Below are 18,345 nucleotides of genomic sequence, written 5' to 3'. Positions count from 1 at the left end.
TTTGAGGCCCAGTTGAGTTTTGTTTTAGAGTTAATTGAAAAATTTGAAGCAAATTGCTTTTTAAAAAAGAGTTATGAACTTAATATTTACTCTTGCTGATAAGTTTTCACTTCCATACATGGCTGATTAATTGCAAATAAAGATATTCACAGAACAAAATGGGAAAGGCTAAACGTGTTGCTTGTATTTTAAGAAAGCAAAGCTATTTTTTTAAAAAATACAGTAGTTTTAAGTATGAATAAAAACATCCAAAATATGAGAAGATTCAAAATTAATCCTGTTTGGAATGAAAGGTTAAATTAGAGCCACTGACAATTCCGAACTGATTCCAGTGGTTTTAAGTGCTGTATCAAATATCACAGATAATAAAGGTTTTTTTTAAAGATTTGTTGGAAGCTGAAGATGACTCCTCCAAATACTTTTATTTTTCTAAATGCTCCCTGTATTCCTCCCCCTCATTTAAAATAATTATGTCTTTGAGACTGGTTGACATTGAGGGGGGCATTTAAAGCTCCCAAAAAATTTGGGCCAATTTATTTCTGCCTTAACACTTCATGGCAAGGGACTAGCAGTGCTTTAAAACACCCAGTTGCAGGATTTTAGTCTTCGGTTCCCTGCTCAGTGGGAGAATTTTATCTGCTTTTATTTTTAAAAAAATAATTTTTATTTTTTTTAAATGGAAATTTAAAAAATTGTTTTTAATTGCTTTTGAGTCATCTATTTTATCTACTCCCCTAGAAAATTGATATTCCGAGTTTGCCCTTAATAGCAAATGTTTGCTAATAAAGCCCAAGCCTCAGTTTATCGATTTTCTAGGGGTGTGTATAAAACATGACAATTTATATATTATAAATTATTTATTAATATAAATTTATGTATAATAAAATGTCACGTGGCTGCTTAAGAATCAGTTGAAAAGATTGTTTTGCAGCGCAAGAGTAATTTTTCTGGCGCCTTTTCTACAGAAGCCATAAGTGACTCAAATGTGCATGCAACATAGTGGCAGCCCGTAAAATCCTATTTTTATGTCTCGAGGACTCGTGTTTTTCAGCCGTGGCAAACTTTAAATAAGATCGAGCGGGTTGCCATTCTCCACACTCTTTATTTTAACTACAAATTTTCAAGGTCGGGTGGGGAACGCCGAGGTAGAGGAGGGAAAAAAAGTATATAAGGGGGGTTAAGGGAAACCAGACAGTCGGAAGCGCCAACAGGAGAGGAAAAAGCCCAAGGTGGCATTGCTTCGAGTGTTGGCGCGAAATCGCCGCCGCTCTAGCCCATCGCCTCGGTGGTTGCGCGCGCGAGAGGAAATGCGCGCGAGGAAACGGGCTCACGTGACCCGCGCCGCCGCATTCTTCCCGTCAGCCATTTTAGATCGGAATCAGCCAGGCGGCGCCATTAAAAGTGCGAGAAAGGAAGGAAGTAAAGCCGGAGACCTCCCGTTTCCTTCCCCTGTGGAGAACACTGCTTTTTTTATTCTCCCCCCCCCACCCCTTCAGCGGCATATTTATTTCTCTTTCCCCGGTTCGAAACCGGCCCGCCGAGTCTCTTTTTTTTTTTAACCCAGCCGGGGAAACCTCCCCTCATGTCGGACGACCAGTTCGCCGGAGACGAAGCGCTGGCGGAGGCTTCGGAAGAGAGCGAGCAGCTCGAAGGGATCCTGGCTCCCGGCGGCGATGGCATGGAAGAGGCCGAGGGAGGAGGAGGTGAAGGAGAAGGCGGAGGGGGAGGCGGCGGCGGCGGCGGCTCAGGCGAATCGGAAGGAGCCAAAATCGACGCCAGCAAGAACGAGGAGGATGAAGGGTAAGCCGGAGGCCTCCTTTCCTCTTCCCTCCCCCCCCCACCGCCCCCAACCATCGCTTTCGGTCTGCAGGAGGCGACGGGCATCCTGAGGCGATCGCCTCTTGCAGGAGAAACTCTGGCGGCCGCCGCCGCTTCTTTATTTATTGATTTCGTCAAGCATGTATAAGACAACATATATACGTATAAACTTGATTATGAATACATGAAATGGACATGAATAAATGGGGACAGTAGGACAGGGACGATAGACACCCTGGTGCACTTATGCACGGCCCTTTAAAGACCTCAGGTATGGGGTGAGGTCCACGGTAAACAGTCTAAGGTTAAAGTTTTGGGGGTTTGAGGATGTAACTACAGAGTCAGGTAGAGCATCCCAGGCGTTGACCGCTCTGTTGCTGAAGTCCTATTTTCTTGCAATCGAGTTTGGAGCGGTTTACCATAAGTTTGTTATCTATTGTGCGCTGGTGTATAATTGAAGCTGAAGTAGTTGTTGACACACAGGACGTTGTAGCAGATAATTTTGTGTACTACGCTTAGGTCAGACCGAAGGCTGCGTAGTTCTAGGTTTGCCCAAAATTTCGAGCTTGGTGGCATAAGGGATTCTATTGCGGGCAGAGGAGTGGAGGACTCTTCTCGTGAAATACCTCTGGACTCGCTCAATGGTATTAATGTGCGATAAACAGTGTGAATCCAAGCAGATGAGCTGTATTCGAGAATTGCCCCCCCCCCTTCAGTGCACTGAAGTATGCAGGGCTGTTGGGCATCGCTGGCGGGGGAGGAGGAGGAAAGTGCTTGGAAAACTCCAGAAGGGATCGCTTTGGGGTCAGTGTTTTAGATTTAAACGGCCATCCTAAGGAAGGATGGAACTGGCAGACGTCACAGGCAGTCTTCGACTTACAACAACTCGCTTGGTGACTGAAGTTGGAAACTGCGCTTGGGGAAAAAAAAGGACTTACAGCTGTTTTCCACACTTAATGACCATTGCAGTGTTCCCCTCTCCCCCCCCCCCCACAGTCATGTGATTTACATCCAGACGCTTGACAGCGGATTCGCATTTATGACCAGGTGTGTGTCATGGGATTTCCCATTTTACGACCTGATGAGCAAAGTCAGGGCGGGTGGGGTAGTCAGATTCACTTAACCAAATGTGCGGATTTTAACAAGTGAGGGGATTAATTTAACAGTTAATTAAGGGAAGGACAAGGGAAAGTCATAAAATGGGGCAAAGCTCACTTCACAAATGTCTGTCCCTTAGGGACATAACTTTTGGGGCTCAATTGTGGTTGTAAGCTGAGGACTGCCTGTCGTTCGAAATCACACACTTGTGATCCGCGTGGTTTACGGATCATCTTCGACTTAACAACAGTTCATTTAGTGACTGTTCAAAGTTACGACATTGGTGGGAGAACTGATCTGTGATCGTTTTTCACATACCTAACGACTGTTGCAGCATCCCCATGTGATTGAAATTCAGACAATTGACAACTGACTCATATTTGTGACAGTTGCAGTGTCCTGGAGTCATCTGATCATCTTTTGCAGCCTTCTGACAAGCAGAGTGTATGGGGAAACCAGTTTCACTTAACAACTGCAATGACTCAATTAACAACTGTGGCAAGAAAGGTTGTAAAATCGGTCAAAACTCATTTAACAAATGTCTCACTTAGCAACAGAAATATTGGGCTTGGTTGTGGTTGTAAGTCGAGGTCTACCTGTATTATTTCATATGCCTTCTCCCCCAGCCAGAAGCAAAATCTATTTTAGAGTAACATGTATTTTAGACCCACGTAGTTGAAAAGAACATAAAATGACCTGTGGGATGAAAACAACATTTTTTGTTGGTAAAGGGCCAAGTATGCAGCTTCAACAATGCATTGTGGGAAATAGGGAAGCACCAGAGAAATTGCATAGTTTTTTTTCTTTGTTTCGGGATAATCTGAAAAGTTTGTTTTAGGTTTGGGCAGTGAATGTGAATGTGTTTTTAAAGTGAAATGTAGATTAATGAACACATGAAAGGCATTGACATATGGAACCTCATAGATCCTAATGTAGATTTTGTGGTTGACAAGATTGGCTGTTAAATATCTGGAGGATACCCAGATATTTGTGAGAAGAAAACTTTGTGTTGTATACAGTGTGGTTTAGAGATTTGATTTTCTAAAGCAGAGGATTTCAAACTTTTTCAGTTTTAAAAACTTAGCAGAACCCTAATAGAGGGTTCTCTAGTGATAAAAATTGGCTGTGTTTGAGTGATTTTTTTCCACTTCAATCTGTCACAACTTTAAAGTTGTTGCGTGAAAACCTTTTAATGCAACCAAAACTAGTACATTATTTTAAAAAGCAGTTCTAGTATTACCTATGGTTTGCATGTTTTATTTGAAATAGTCAAGTCAATCATGGTGCATCTGTCTTGTAAATACACAGGTTTTTTGAGGTGTTTGATTTTTTTAAAAAAACAGTTAAGTAACAAACACATTGATGACCTTAAAGAGGAAGAATCTTCTTCCATTCAATTAACAACTATTAACAACATAAAGCAGACCAATAGCTTACTTAGGACATTTGTCACTTGGAAATTCACCCCCTCCCCCCAAGTCATTAACAAACATATAGGTGGTGAAGGTTTGGGAGAGAAGACAACATTATTTGGCCTCTAGAGCCACAAGGATATGGCTGGAAATGTTACATTATTAGAATAGGGTAGGATATTTTTTTTAAAAAACTTTTGGGAATGGTTTTTAACAGTTGTGAGATCTTAAGCCTTACTGAGGCTTAAGATACTAATTCTATCTAATTTTATCTCTTGGTTTCCTCCTCTCTCTAAGCTGATTCCCCTTGTCATAAGCCTCTGCAAAGCCAGAGAATCTGGTTTCTGTTTAAATCCCCAATGCTTAATCAGAAATCCCAAATTTTAATTTTGTGGGATGCTTCAGTGGCCACATGTGTAGTCATGGGTCCCTGTTTTACAACGTGCATCTGGTTATCAGCCTTTGAATAATAGAATCATAGGCCTGGAATGGACCTCAGGGGTCTTCTGGTCTTACCCCTTACTCAAGGCAGGAATCTTATACTGTCCCAATCAAATGGTGGTCCGGTCTATTTTTGAACTTTTATAATAATGCATATTCATCTAATAATTTATTTAATATCTTATTTATCTAATAAATATGCTTATTTATTTTAACCTAAATATGCGCCATCTGGTTCTTTTTCAATAATCCACTTCTGAAAATTAGTTAATGTTTCCATGTAGAATTTTATTCAGCCCAAATATGAGGTGTTCTTTCGACATTTGCGTTTCATCACATGCAGTAAACAAGTATAAGGTGCAAACTTAAGATAAAAAATTCCGTGGCGTTGGTTGGGAAGAGAAGTGAGACTTCAATATGCTGTTCTGAAGAAGAGATAATTATGGTTTTAGTATTTTGGCCTGTTTGGAAAACTTGAATATGTCGTACATTCAGTTCCCTGATTATAAATTTCTCTGTTTGGCATTGGTATGTAGGGAGCGGCTGAACATGTCCTTACCTATCATTTTGGAAATTGCTGTTAGTATTTTATATGGCAAAGATTTATAGGAGTAATATCAATGTAAAAATCTCTGAGGGAGATTGGGCGGTTTAGAAACAGGAAATATAAATAGATAAAATATTACATGAAAAACTTACTTGCTGTAGCATATGGAACTATAAAGATAACGCATGACTGAGATCTGAAAAATTGACAATCCATAATGTTTCATTAGTAAGTTCTGTGTCATGTGCAGTTTATACACAGTTCTCACAGTAACAAAGATTCACTTTAAAAATCAAGAGACTGAAGCTGACACTATTAGTATTTTTAAACTTGGTGCAAATTTTGTTATTGATATGCATTCAGACAAAAACACTTGTGCTTGCACTAAGGTCTAAGACACCCATCACTTTGTTTTGTTGCAATATAGAGTAAAAGCAGCCTTGGATATGACATGTAAGCAGAGCCAGCCAGTTGTGTGGTCACTTCCATGCCAAGGTGGCAGCCCTACTTTATCTCTTATGTAGGTAAGCGTATAGCTATGGGGGAGTATTTTAGGCTACTGAGTGGGTGTTAGCTTGAACTGTCAGCAGAATGGAGGAAGGAATGGGGCTTTGCTGTTTGGACAATGCTATGATTAACTTCACTATTTAAGTAAAAAATCCTATGTGTCCTGTTCTGAGAGAGTCTTTCAGACTCATTGGCAGCCATTAGGCTTAGCTAAATGTAAGGGGCTTTTCTTTTGCTGATTTTCTCTTCATGCAGTAATACCAGGCTGATGGGACACTTTCCATTTGCAGATCAGCCTCTAGCTAGAAAAGTTTTTGAAAAATAAGATCTTTGGTGTGAATTTCCTCCTCCCAAGATTCATTGATCGAATCAGTGGGGTTTGTGTGTGTGGCCCCTGCAGTTGTACTGTACGCTTATTTCTCTTAAATATTAACATAAAGAATAAATTTCAAACCCACTTCATTTTTCTAGTGCATTTAGGTCACAGAAGGTGATTGTGAACCCGGATGATTTGTTTTTAAACATTTTTGTAATCTTGGAACCTTAAAGGACAAATTGGTATACTTGTGACATATGCTGCTATATAGTGTTGATAATTTACAGCTTTAAACTCAATTGTGTCTACAGAAAAATGTTCATCGGCGGCCTTAGCTGGGATACTACAAAGAAGGATCTTAAGGATTACTTCACAAAATTTGGTGAAGTTGTAGATTGCACTCTGAAGTTAGACCCAATTACAGGGCGGTCAAGAGGCTTTGGCTTTGTGCTGTTTAAAGAATCTGAGAGTGTGGAAAAGGTAAGCTTGTTTTTATTTCTTTCTATCTAGACAAGCTGCCTAGAATCGTCTCCAGGCGAGATGGGTGGCATATAAATTTAATAAACAAAATAAACAGATAAGCACACATCAGTAATGAAAAAGTAAAAATATTGTGCCAGTTCTTGAGGTTCTATTAATTTCAAGACCGTACAAATGATAAGATATGGGTTGTTGCATTATAGTCATAAAAACATAATATGTTTTCTTTTGGAAACCTTTTTTAAAAAAAGAAAAATTGCTTTCAGGTCATGGATCAGAAAGAGCACAAACTGAATGGCAAAGTGATTGATCCTAAAAGAGCTAAAGCAATGAAAACAAAAGAACCAGTGAAAAAGATTTTTGTGGGTGGCTTATCTCCAGATACACCAGAAGAGAAAATAAGGGAATATTTTGGAGGTTTTGGTGAGGTGAGTTAATTGTTTTCATGTCTTGGTTAACGAATTCTTAATTATTTAGATAATGGTATAATATCTTTGAAGAAGAAAATGTAGTACAAATAGTCCTTGACTTATGACCACAATTGAGCCCAACATTTCTGTTGCTAAACAAGACAGTTAAGTGAATTTTGCCCCATTTTACGACCTTTCTTGCCACTCACTTGTTAAGTGAATAGATGCAGTTGCTAAGTTAGTAACCCGGTTGTTAAGTGAATCTGGCTTCCCCATTGACTGCACTTGTCAGAAGGTGGCAAAAGGGGATCTCACCTGTCCCTGGGACACTACAACCATCATAAATATGTGTCAGTTGCCAAGCATCTGAATTTTAATCATGTGGACACTAGGGGTGAGATTATAAGTGTCAAAAATGGTTATAAGTCAATGCCACTGTAACTTTGTAACTAAATGAACTGTTGTAAGTCAAGGACTACCTGTATTTGTTTTGGGTGTTAGTTTGGCCAGTTTGTTTGATTCACAATTGTTTATGTAAATATCAGTTTTGATCTTGCTTTCAATTAGAGGGCGCAAGTGCATAGAGTTTATAATCTTAAATTATAATAAACCAAGTGCTTCTTGGGATGCCTCATTTTTTTTACCCAGAAGCCAAGTTAAGCATTGATCTGTCACTGATTAGAATGTCATAATTGTATTGGTGATCATTTCTGGGATTGTGAGGTAATGCCAACTTCACTAAAATCAACAGATGTTTTAGCACTGAGTTAAATGGAGAGGGGGAATTGCACTCATTTTATTGTAGAAGAAATTCTATTATATGAAACAGAGCATTTCAAATAAAATCTAAATATTGGTAGTAAGTTTGCAGAGGTGAGTCAAATTTTAGGCATCTTTTCTGTAAAAGTGAAATCATTATAAATATATAGAGCTACCTTATCTTAGTCAGTTTATAGATAGACGTAATGATTTATAAGGAGGTTGAGCTGGATTTTATATGGATTTTGGTAATTACCAATTTTATGTATGCTCTCGTAAATAAATAAAAGTTCATTTATGATCAGCACTATAAACATTCTAACTCAGTAAATGGTCTAATAGGAAGTCTCTTCAGATTATTTATAATGGTTGCTTAACGTTAATAAATAAATGACTGTTAAGTTTTATAATAATTGGACTACAGAATAACTGATTTTTATCAATCTTGTTTGGTATATTGATCAGGTGGAATCAATAGAACTTCCTATGGACAACAAAACCAATAAGCGCAGAGGATTTTGCTTCATTACTTTCAAAGATGAAGAACCAGTGAAGAAAATCATGGAGAAAAAATATCATAACGTTGGTCTTAGTAAAGTATGTTTCAAGCTATGATTCCAAACGCCTTCTTTTTAGAAAGCGAATCCTGGTTTTGTTCAGGTCAGTGCTTTGAAGATTGCAGTATAGACAGGAGAGAACACAAATGGAGAGGCTGGTGTGGATTCCTTGGATGAAGCGACACTTGTAACAAGTGTGATGCATTTTTTGCATGCTTCTCAAAAATCCTCTGTTTGGTGAACAACTACTTGGAATCATTATCTGTGATTAACCACACACAGTCCTTTGATCTTCATTCAATCTATACACCAATGAGTTGGGAAGTTTTGAAAGAGATTGCATGTTTTTTGCATAACGAGAAAAATTAATAAGGGGTGCTGTGTGCTGCAATGTTTTTTTTTCTCCATTACGCCATAAGTTACATTATTTTGTGTATATGTCTCTCTGTGTACAGTGTATGTGTGTTTGTGTTATGTAGTCTAATTTTTTTTTGTTTCAATAAGAGTTACCATTTTCTAATCGTTTTCGATTTGATGTAGTTTATTAATGGTGATAGTAATTTCAAAAAGATTCTTCTAAAGTGTTTGGTAATGGGTTATCAATATTTTACTAATGGTGTTTTCTTGCTTTTACAATTTTTCCCCTAGTAACAGTATTTGGAGCATATATTACTTGGCGAAATTAAGTTAATTTCAAAAGCAAACATTTAATAACGTTTTGCCAGTTACAAAAATATTTAACCTGTCTCATTAAGTAGTTACTGCTGAAACATGCATAATTCTTACCAAGGTATTTGAGAGAACGTGATGTGATGCTAACCTTTTAAAAAAAATTAAATTTGCATTTTCTGTGACATAAAGTTTTTAAACAATTACATTGGCAAATCATATGAGGAATATATTGCTTTGCCTTCCCCAGTGAATATAGAAGCCTTAACGTCATAGTTAAAGATGATAATGTGGAGTAGATAATTGACACTTCACAAAAATACCTAAATAATCGGTTGAATCTTTTTTTTTTTTAATATTTCAGTGCGAAATAAAAGTAGCAATGTCAAAAGAGCAATATCAGCAGCAACAGCAGTGGGGAACTCGAGGCGGATTTTCTGGAAGAACCCGTGGCCGTGGTGGAGGTAGGTTTTTGCATTTAAAAAAAAATGCTGGTCTTTTCCACATATCTGAGTGTTTTTGAGTTTCACCATTCTTGTCAATAATTCAGCCACTGGCTTTGTGTTTAGATGAAGAGATTAATTTGTGTGGCGTTATTTCAAATTTGAGAAGGAACTGCTAGAGGGGATAATTTTGAGCAGTTGGGAAAGTTATGTAACCCATTCACACGTGTGGCACAATGTGATCCAGCTGCTGCTGCTGCACCATCATAAAAAAAAGCCCCTCATTGGCTTGCCTGAAATGAAACACACAGAGACTGTTGTGCAGCATTTTAATAGTTAACGGTGACGTCAAAATCCATGCCTGCGTAAAATTAGGTCAATGAGAAATGCCTTAGCCAGCATCACAAGGAATAATTTGGTGTCCTCCTTACACCTTTATTTCTCCCCTGAATCCAGACAGGAAAGAGTCGGGCTCAAAGCTGGTTAACCCTCCATTTCTTGCCTGCTGGTCTATGCCCTGCTACCCCCTCCCTCCATAAAAAATGGAAAATAGGTAGCAAGAGGAAGAGTGCTGAGGTGTTTCTGTTTTCTCTTTTTAATACCTTTTCTTTTTATAAAAAAAAATATAAAAAGCGTGAGGCAGCTTGCTTCAACAAAGGTGCCTGACATTTTTGCTTGGATGGCAACTCGCCAGCAAACTTTGGGTATATGTTGCCATGTTATTTAGTACGTGAGCTGCAGGGTGCATGGCTTAATCATCATTCATTAGCATAAAATTTGTGCAATATACAAATTTATGTACGTATTTTTCGGAGTATAAAACGCACCGGAGCATAAGATGCACCAAGGTTTTGAAGAGTCAAATTAAAAAAAAAAGTTTTTGCACTCTGCAGACCTCTCAAAAATAGCCTGTTTTTCGCAAAAATGGGCCTGTTCCCCCCCCCCAAAGAAGGGCATGAATAGCCTTTAGGAGGCTTGTAGAGTGTTCCTGGGGGTGGGGACAAAAATGAGCAAAAAATGGCCCATTTTCATGAAAATGGAGCCATTTTTTGTCAAAAAGGGGGGGGCATTAGGAAATTTATAGAGTGCTCCTGGGGCTGGGGATGGGGTTTGCTCATTCCCCCACCCCAGACCCCAGGAGCTCTCTGAAAGCTTCCTACAAGCTATGCACGGCCATTTTGGTGAAGGGGGCGGGGTTATGCTGTATTCAGTATATAAGACGCACCCAGATTTTCAGCCTCTTTTTTGAGAGAAAAAGGTGCATCTTATACTCTGAAAAATATATTATATTGTACATAATTATGAATATAAATTCATAATTTATGTATATTGTACATAACATTTATGTATATGTATTATGTTTTTGGAAACAAAGTACTGTTTCAAAGGGTCAGTTTGCTTGAATGCAACATCAAATAAAAACTCAGGTTTGTTTTAATTCTCTTGCTGCAATTTTGTTGTAGGCTCCAGTCAAAGCTGGAACACAGGATACAATAATTATTGGAACCAGGGGTACGGCAACTATGGATACAACAGTCAAGGTTATGGAGGCTACGGAGGCTATGACTACACCGGCTACAATAACTATTATGGATATGGAGATTATAGCAGTACGTATTCGGCCAAAAATTATTGATGTATTGTTGGGTAAACAGTTTTATTTCAACCCTAAAACTATGAATTCACAAAGTTGTACCAAAGCACTCAAGGTCAACTATGGTTCTGGACAATGAAGACGTAATTCTGGAGTTTGCATGAAACAAAATCTGGAAAGGTCATGTTGGCTGATATGGATGAGCCTGGTGCTTCTCACTTCTCAGCTTCTTCATATGCCTTGTGCATTGCCTAACCATCGATTTCCTCAGAGCCTTCCTTCCTGTACCTCTATTTAGCCATTTCAAGCTGCCTTTACTGCCGTCTTGGCCTCCTCTCCCTAAAACCTCCCTACCTGAAACAAACGTCTTCAGTGGTGGGCTTCAAAAATTTTAGCAACGGGTTCTCTGCCCGGTTGTTGGGTGGGCATGGCCATGGTGGGCGTGACCTAGTCGGCCTCCTGTACCATAGCCGGTGGGGTGGGGGGGTGTTTTTGCCCTCCCCGGGCTCCGGAGGCTTTCCTCGTGCCTCTGGGAGGGCGAAAACAGCCTCCCCTGGACTCCGGAGGCCAGAAATGGGCCTGTTTTCAGACTTCCGGAATTTCTGGGAGGCCTGTTTTTCTTCCTACCTGAGCCTCTGTGCGGGCCCTGCACTTACCTGGCATCCAAAGTGGGCCGTGTGGAGACTCCTGGGAGGGTTGGGGCGGGGCCAGCTAGGGGTGGGATTTGCAGGTTCGCCGAGCTGGGTAGATCCTCAGTCCACCCCTGCAGGCCTTTCATTCTGGACCTAAATCATCTGAAAGGAGCTATTTCATATAAATGTAGGCCTTAACTACAAGTGAGTTTCTGTGGCTAAGCAAGACATTTAAGTGAATTCTGCCCATTTTAGGCCCTTTCTTGCCACAGTTGTCAAGTGATTCACTGCAGTTGTGAAGTTAGTAACACAACTGAATCTGGCTTCCCCATTGGCTTTGCCTGTTAGAAAGTCACAAAAGGCCCCTGACCCTGGGACACACTATAACCATCATAAATACGAGTCAGCTGCCAAGCACCTGAATTTTGATCACCTGACCATGGGGATGGTAGTAAATCACTTCTTTCAGTGCCGTAGTAACTCACTAAGCAAACTGGTAAGTTGAGGACTAGCTGCAGCATATTATGCAGTTTCTCTGTTATTTAAAATAACAAAACTATTGTGCTTGTAGTGATAGGCTTTTCGAAAGATGGAACGTCCTTTTCTATGAGCAGTTGAAAACCTGAGCAGAAAATATTGGAGCCCATTTTACAAAAAAAAAAAAATCTGACAAAATGAAAATGGACAACTTCTAGTACAGTCCTATAGTTCCAGTTCTGAAGAACTTTGAGCCTTCGACTGCTTGGTGCTGCAGATCCATGATTAAGTTATATCGATACCAGAGCCTTCAGTGCTTTTAATTCTTTCTCTCCCCCACTTTTTTTTTATATGCTGCTCTTTGCATCTTTGCAGCATCTTGCGCAAAAATTGCTAAGGAACATTGAAAAGAATGGCGAAACGTGCCAGCTTGGACAAGAAGTTGATGTACCAGCTCATAAGCCAGAACAACTTGAAGCTAGAGTAGTAGGCAGTGTCCCTTCTAGAGAACATAACAGGCATTTCCAAAGATACCTCTTTTCAAATTGTGGAATTTCCAACAGGGATGATGATATCCCTACCGTATGGTGCTAGTCAAGTATATCATTAATGCTTTAGCATATTCCCTTCTATATATCTCTCTATATAAAAATGGCTGCGTATGTATGTTCCAGCATAACTCTGGAACGCCTTGAGCAATTTCAACCAAACTTGGTACACAGTTCACTGGAGAAAAATACCGTAGGGGGTAAGAAATCCCTAACAGCCCTGTGGGGTGGTGGTGGTGTTCTGTTAAGATACAGCCTGTTGTGCTTTAAAATAGCTTCTACTACCTGCCGTAAAATGGCTTCCACTGTACAGCGCAGTGGGTTTGACATGGTAACGGCTTCCCAGTACTTCAAAAGGGGGCTCCCTCTGGTAAGGGGGAAACCCAACATTAGAAATTACGTTTGTTTCTGACATTTCCCCCCTATAAATAAATACTCGTGCAACGCCGGGTTATCAGGTAGTGATGAAATAATTAAGACTCGGCCTTCTCTCATTATTACTATCTGCTTCTTGAAGAAGTATTCCTAGAGCAGTGATGGCTAACCTTTTTGGTGCCGAATGCCCAAAGTGCACGGGAAATTGCGGAAATGCGTGCATGTTCGCGATACCCCAAAATGCAACACAAGCGCCTCCTGCGCATGCACACACTTCCCCTGTGCATAGCCCTGCGTCGCCCTCACCCAGTTTTGGTTTCCAGGTTAGTGCAGGAGTCTTTCCAGGCCCAAAATGGGGTGCGGGGAGGGGTGGGTGAATGCACGCGAATCCCCAAAATGCAATGAGAGCACCCCCCGCACCCCTCTCCCTGAGCATGTGTGGCAGAGATCCAAAGACCAGCTGGCTGGTGGGAGGCACGCACGCATGTGCAGTAGAGCTGGGCTGGGATGACAGCTGACGTGCCTACAGAGATTGCTCTGCGTGTTACCTGTAACACGCATGCCATAGATTCACCATCACAGTCCTAGAATATATATTTTTTTTAAAAAATGTGATACTCTGATTTTTATTTTGGCAGATAATTATTTAAGAAATTAGATTTATACCTGTTTTATAGAGAAGAGCAACAAAGAGGATTAGGGGACTGTGCTAAAACATACATAGAAAGGTTACAGGAACTGGGTAGGTCTAGTTTAATGAAAAGAAGGACTAGGGGAGACATGATAGCAGCCTTCCAATATCTCAGCGGTTGCCACAAAGAAGAGGGAGTCAAACTATTCTCCAAAGCGCCTGAGGGTAGAACAAGAAGCAATGGGTGGAAACTAATCAAGGAGAGAAGCAACTTAGAACTGAGGAGGAATTTCCTGACAGAACAACTAATCCGTGGAACAACTTGCCTCCAGAAGTTGCCTCTGGAAGTTTCTAAGAAGAGATTGGATAACCATTTGTCTGAAATGAGATAGGGTTACTCTAACCCTAAGCAGGGGGTTGGACTAGAAGACCTCCAAGGTCCCTTCCAACTCATTCCCATTCCTATTCTATTCACATTTGTAATGTTAATATAATACAAAGAGGTTTTCTTGGTTTTCCTGACCTTTTGAAAGATAACCTTTATTGTCATTTTTTTCCTGTGGGCCCTCTGGCACACATTAAAAATGAAATTCTGTTGCCTGCTCTCAAAAGGATACATATACATAACACACACACAGATATGCTGCATATATACACACACACATACACACATCCATATTTCTGTTTGTGTGTGTATGTATGTGTGTGTACATACACACACACACATACCTACACTTGTAACATGAATACATATAAATATGAATCACTGTCCACCTTGAATACATAGCGGAAAGAGGAAGCTTGAGAGTTCACAAGGTTGATACCATATGGAACAAAACTGGCTGAATCTGGATTTTACAAAGGAAAGGGATGTTTTACAATAGCTTCTTTAGTCTTTTTGAGCCTTACACCTGAACTTTTTGTTCAGATCAGCAGAGTGGTTACGGGAAGGTATCTCGGCGAGGAGGCCATCAAAACAGCTACAAACCCTACTAAATTATTCCATTTGCAGCCTATTGCAGACAGGTATGTTCCGCATTTGTAAAGCCGCATTCTAAGTCTAACTTCGTTAATTAATAGTAGTTTTCTCAAAAACTTTGTGTAAGATACTATATAATAATGTTTTAAAATTTTACAGCACCCAGAAGTGCTTACCGTAATGTAACATAGTGACTTTGAAGATAAGTAACCCAGGTCCTCTTAAGCTTTTACCTTTTGCCCTGTAAAATTAACAAGTCAGTAAAGTTAACAGGTAAAGTACTGCTAATGGGTACAAATTAAGGAATTGCCGCGAACTAGTATTGCCTACTAACTCTGATATTATACCTTGTTTGTACCCGCCAGCGGGAACTTCCTTGCAGGCCCTGTGTCGCGCTGACTTCCCGATTCTCACAGGCCCGCTCAATGCGGACAGGGTACGAGATGCTCACGCTCTCGAATGCTGCCGTTTGGTATGGTCTCTTCCAACATCCTGTATCAGCCTTATAATAAAATGGATACTTCAAGCTTTGCCTTCACTTATTTCTTTGCTTGTAAAACAAAACTCCTCGTAATATAATTTTAATGCATTTTTTACAGGCCCAGTAATGGTTAAATACGTCAGCTTACTGAATAATTTTAACTGTTTGTTCTTCTAAGGATACAGCTTGTCTCTGGATTTTCCAGTATTAATTTTATATTTTATTAATCTATTTTAATGCTTGCTTTTCCCATTTTTATAGACACTGTTGTAGCAGTAATTGCAAGATGTTCTTGAGCTGAAGTCCTGTTGTGACAACTTCTCTAACTTTTCAATATATACATATATAAATATATATATATTTATAGATTCACATACCCCTATTTACGTCTTATATAGTAGACTATTAACTCTTTTTCCTCATTGCATTCTTCTTAAATGGACAAATAGTGCTGTTTAGCTGCCCAGCATAAGTCTTTAATAGAGTTCTTGGGCCAAAATAGTCACCACCCAGCTACAAACTAGTGGTGGTTGAGAATTAAAGGTTTGCGGAGATGCTTTATGGCATTTTGTGAAGTAAATAAATAAATATCTCTTGAGCAATTTCAGATGTGGAAAGATCCTTTTCCAAACCGTGGTGCACATGTGGATTTCCAGCTCATGGACTCTCCTGTTCAGCTTTAATATAAAAAGCATATTTGATTAATGTTGATACTATATTTACGTAGTGGGAAGTAGGGCTATCTAAGCAGTTTTCTGTAAACTTTGGCTACCTTGTTGGTCTTCCCAAACTGACTTGTTTTTCTTTCTCTCTAGGTGGACAAGCAGTATTCTCCACTGGAAGATTCATTTTGAGGCGGCCCATGCCGCCTGCTAACCGCAGTCAAACTTAAAAAAAAAAAATTGTATCAAGTCACTGAATTGAAAGTAAGATGTGGGTCCCTCTGACGTTTGATTGCACAGAATTGTTTCACCGTCTTATATTTTTTAATTGCTATGCTTAAGGAATCAACTTGACTTATGCCCCGTTCCCATTTTGTTCCCAGTATTGTAGAGCAGGTCTTGTGTTTTAAAGCCCAGTGTGACAGTGTCATGATGTAGTAGTGTCTTACTGGTTTTTTAATAAATCTTTTTGTATAAATGTGCATTGGATTTTTTTAAACCAACCTCCCCCCCCCCGGTGGGGGGGCACACGAAAAGGGCTATTGGAAATTTGGCTGTGTTTTTTTCCGTCTTTCATGAAAGGTTGTATCCAACTAGTTATCATTTATTTATTTAGCGTATGACGATTTACAGAAAGCTGGAAGTCCACTGCGTCAAAAACAGTAGATATTCAGTAGCTGACAGGATCCAGAAGCAGCCACCAAGGCACTTAGGGGTTGAGTGGTATTAGCTAATGATGTCACTGTTGCCTGGACGACATCCAGTGGGGGGGGGGGGGGCTGTCTCTTGATCCCACTCAAGCTTCCCCAATTTATCTACTTACATGCTTTTTGAACTTCTAGGTGGGCAGGAGCTGGAGCAAATAGCAGGAGCTCACCCTGGCATGTAGTACCCGGGTTTCAAACTTGGGCTTGCCGGTCATCAAGCCTCTGTTCTAATCACGAAGCCACCACACCCACTTTTATTCAAGCAGTGATAAATACTGTGTTTCCCCAAAAATAAGACCCACCCTGAAAACAAGCCCAAGCCTGATATTTTGGGGGTTGGCCTGATATAAGCCCTACCCGGAAAATAAGCCTGGGGGATGAGCATGGCAAGCACGAGAGGTGGCGAGGGTGTGGGGGGACTGATGGTGCCCAGCTGCAGCCTGCCATCTCCTTGGGGGCAGCGCAGATACCGCTAATTCGAGCGTGGAGGCATGCATTGTATTTCCTTTGCAGAAAGGATAATAAGACCGGGTCTTATTTTCGGAGAAACACGGTAGTTAAAATTTCACAGTATGGGCACCAGGTGGCACATCTACACCCTTTCAGTCATTTCTAATCTTTAAAATTTGAATTCTGTTGGTAGAAAGTAGGAAAGATCATACAGGTAGTCCTCAACGTACGACCACAATTGAGCCCAAAATTTATGTTGTAAAGTGAGAAATTTGTGAAGTGAGTTTGCTCCATTTTACGCTTTTCTCTCCAAATTTGTTCAGTGAATCACTTGCAGTTCTTAAATTGGTAGCATGGTTGTTAAGCGAATCTGGCTTCCCGTTGACTTTGCTTTGTCAGAAGGTCACAAAAGGGGATCCGGTGGCACTGCAACCGTCATAAATGTAAATCAGTTGTCAAGCATCCAAATGTAAATCAAATCACCATGGGGATGCTGCAACGGTCATAAATGTGAAAAATGTTCATAAATCACTTCTTTTCAGTGCCGTTCTGACTGAACAGTCATTAAATGAACTCTTGTAAGTCGAGGACTACCTGCATAGCAGGGGTGTCAAAACTGGCGGCTGGCGGGCCGGATGTGTCATGTGTAGGCTACGCCCACGCCAGCTCCACGAATGGGTAAAATGTCGTGCACACCCCATTTTCTGCCCCGGGCGGCGGGGATAGGAATGGGTGGAAAATGGGGCGCACAGAGGCAGCAATAGGCAGCAATCCCTGCAGCCTGAAACAGCTGATGGTTGGGAGGCCATCCCAACCGACAACCAGCTGCTTGTGCTAATCAAGCTGTGCTGAAGCTAAAACTGAAAAGGGTTGTTTGTTGTTTGCTGCAAGGAGGCAAACTGCTGGGATGCAATGGCCAAAGGGTGTGGGCCGGCGGGTGGGCGGGACTAGATTTGGTGTAAAAGACGCACCCAAAATTTCACCCTCTTTTTTTGGGGGGGGGAGTGCGTCTTCTACCCCGAAAAATACAGCACATAAACATATATAAGTGCCCCTCAACCTCCTTGAAAAGCTCATGGTGTTTCCAGATTCCAGAAAGGCTGATTGTGACTTAATGGATGTTAGGTAACAAATAACAGTGAAGAGTATTCTTGAGGGAAATACCAAGAGTTTTAATTTATGCTTGATTTAATCTGCATAGGTGGAAACTAAAGGAAACCTTACAGGAGGGCTAGAACTCAAAAAAGACTAATTCTGTTTGGATGCCTCTTTCCAATTCTGATTGTGAAAGTTACTTCTTAAATTGAATAGAATAAGAAATTTGGTTTAGTTGTTTTGTTTAAGGTTTCTAA

The 18,345-nt window shown here is 40.4% G+C and overlaps 1 protein-coding gene across 4 annotated transcripts; it reads left to right on the top strand.

The window, feature by feature from the left end:
- Nucleotides 1-1,336: 1,336 nt before the first annotated feature.
- On the top strand, nt 1,337-16,314 carry LOC116513188 (heterogeneous nuclear ribonucleoprotein D0-like). 4 transcript variants are annotated; one of them, XR_004255968.1, is made up of 8 exons: nt 1,337-1,800; nt 6,451-6,619; nt 6,886-7,047; nt 8,254-8,385; nt 9,379-9,478; nt 10,921-11,067; nt 14,643-15,165; nt 15,990-16,064. XR_004255968.1 is itself a non-coding variant. In XM_032224114.1 (8 exons), exons 1-7 carry the CDS (start codon nt 1,583-1,585, stop codon nt 14,708-14,710), a joined length of 996 nt encoding a protein of 331 aa, XP_032080005.1. In that variant the 5' UTR covers nt 1,337-1,582; the 3' UTR covers nt 14,711-14,740; nt 15,059-16,314. The 4 variants fall into 4 exon arrangements, 3 of the variants coding, with proteins under 3 accessions (XP_032080005.1, XP_032080006.1, XP_032080004.1); XM_032224114.1 differs by having other exon boundaries at nt 14,643-14,740; nt 15,059-16,314; XM_032224115.1 differs by having other exon boundaries at nt 14,643-14,740.
- The last annotated feature ends 2,031 nt before the right edge of the window (nt 16,315-18,345 follow it).

The sequence above is a fragment of the Thamnophis elegans genome, chromosome 9 (genome assembly GCF_009769535.1).
Source record: "Thamnophis elegans isolate rThaEle1 chromosome 9, rThaEle1.pri, whole genome shotgun sequence".
In the NCBI taxonomy this organism is placed as follows: Eukaryota; Metazoa; Chordata; class Lepidosauria; order Squamata; family Colubridae; genus Thamnophis; species Thamnophis elegans.
This window is presented reverse-complemented; position numbering and strand designations above follow the sequence as displayed.

What these genes read in the sequence shown, in the direction of transcription:
- LOC116513188 (XM_032224114.1), top strand. Translation starts at nt 1,583, where the DNA reads ATGTCGGACGACCAGTTCGCCGGAGACGAAGCGCTGGCGGAGGCTTCG. An exon ending in ATTTTGGAGGTTTTGGTGAG is followed by an intron (nt 7,048 to 8,253) that starts GTGAGTTAATTG and finishes TATATTGATCAG; the next exon opens with GTGGAATCAATAGAACTTCC. An exon ending in TGGATATGGAGATTATAGCA is followed by an intron (nt 11,068 to 14,642) that starts GTACGTATTCGG and finishes CTTTTTGTTCAG; the next exon opens with ATCAGCAGAGTGGTTACGGG.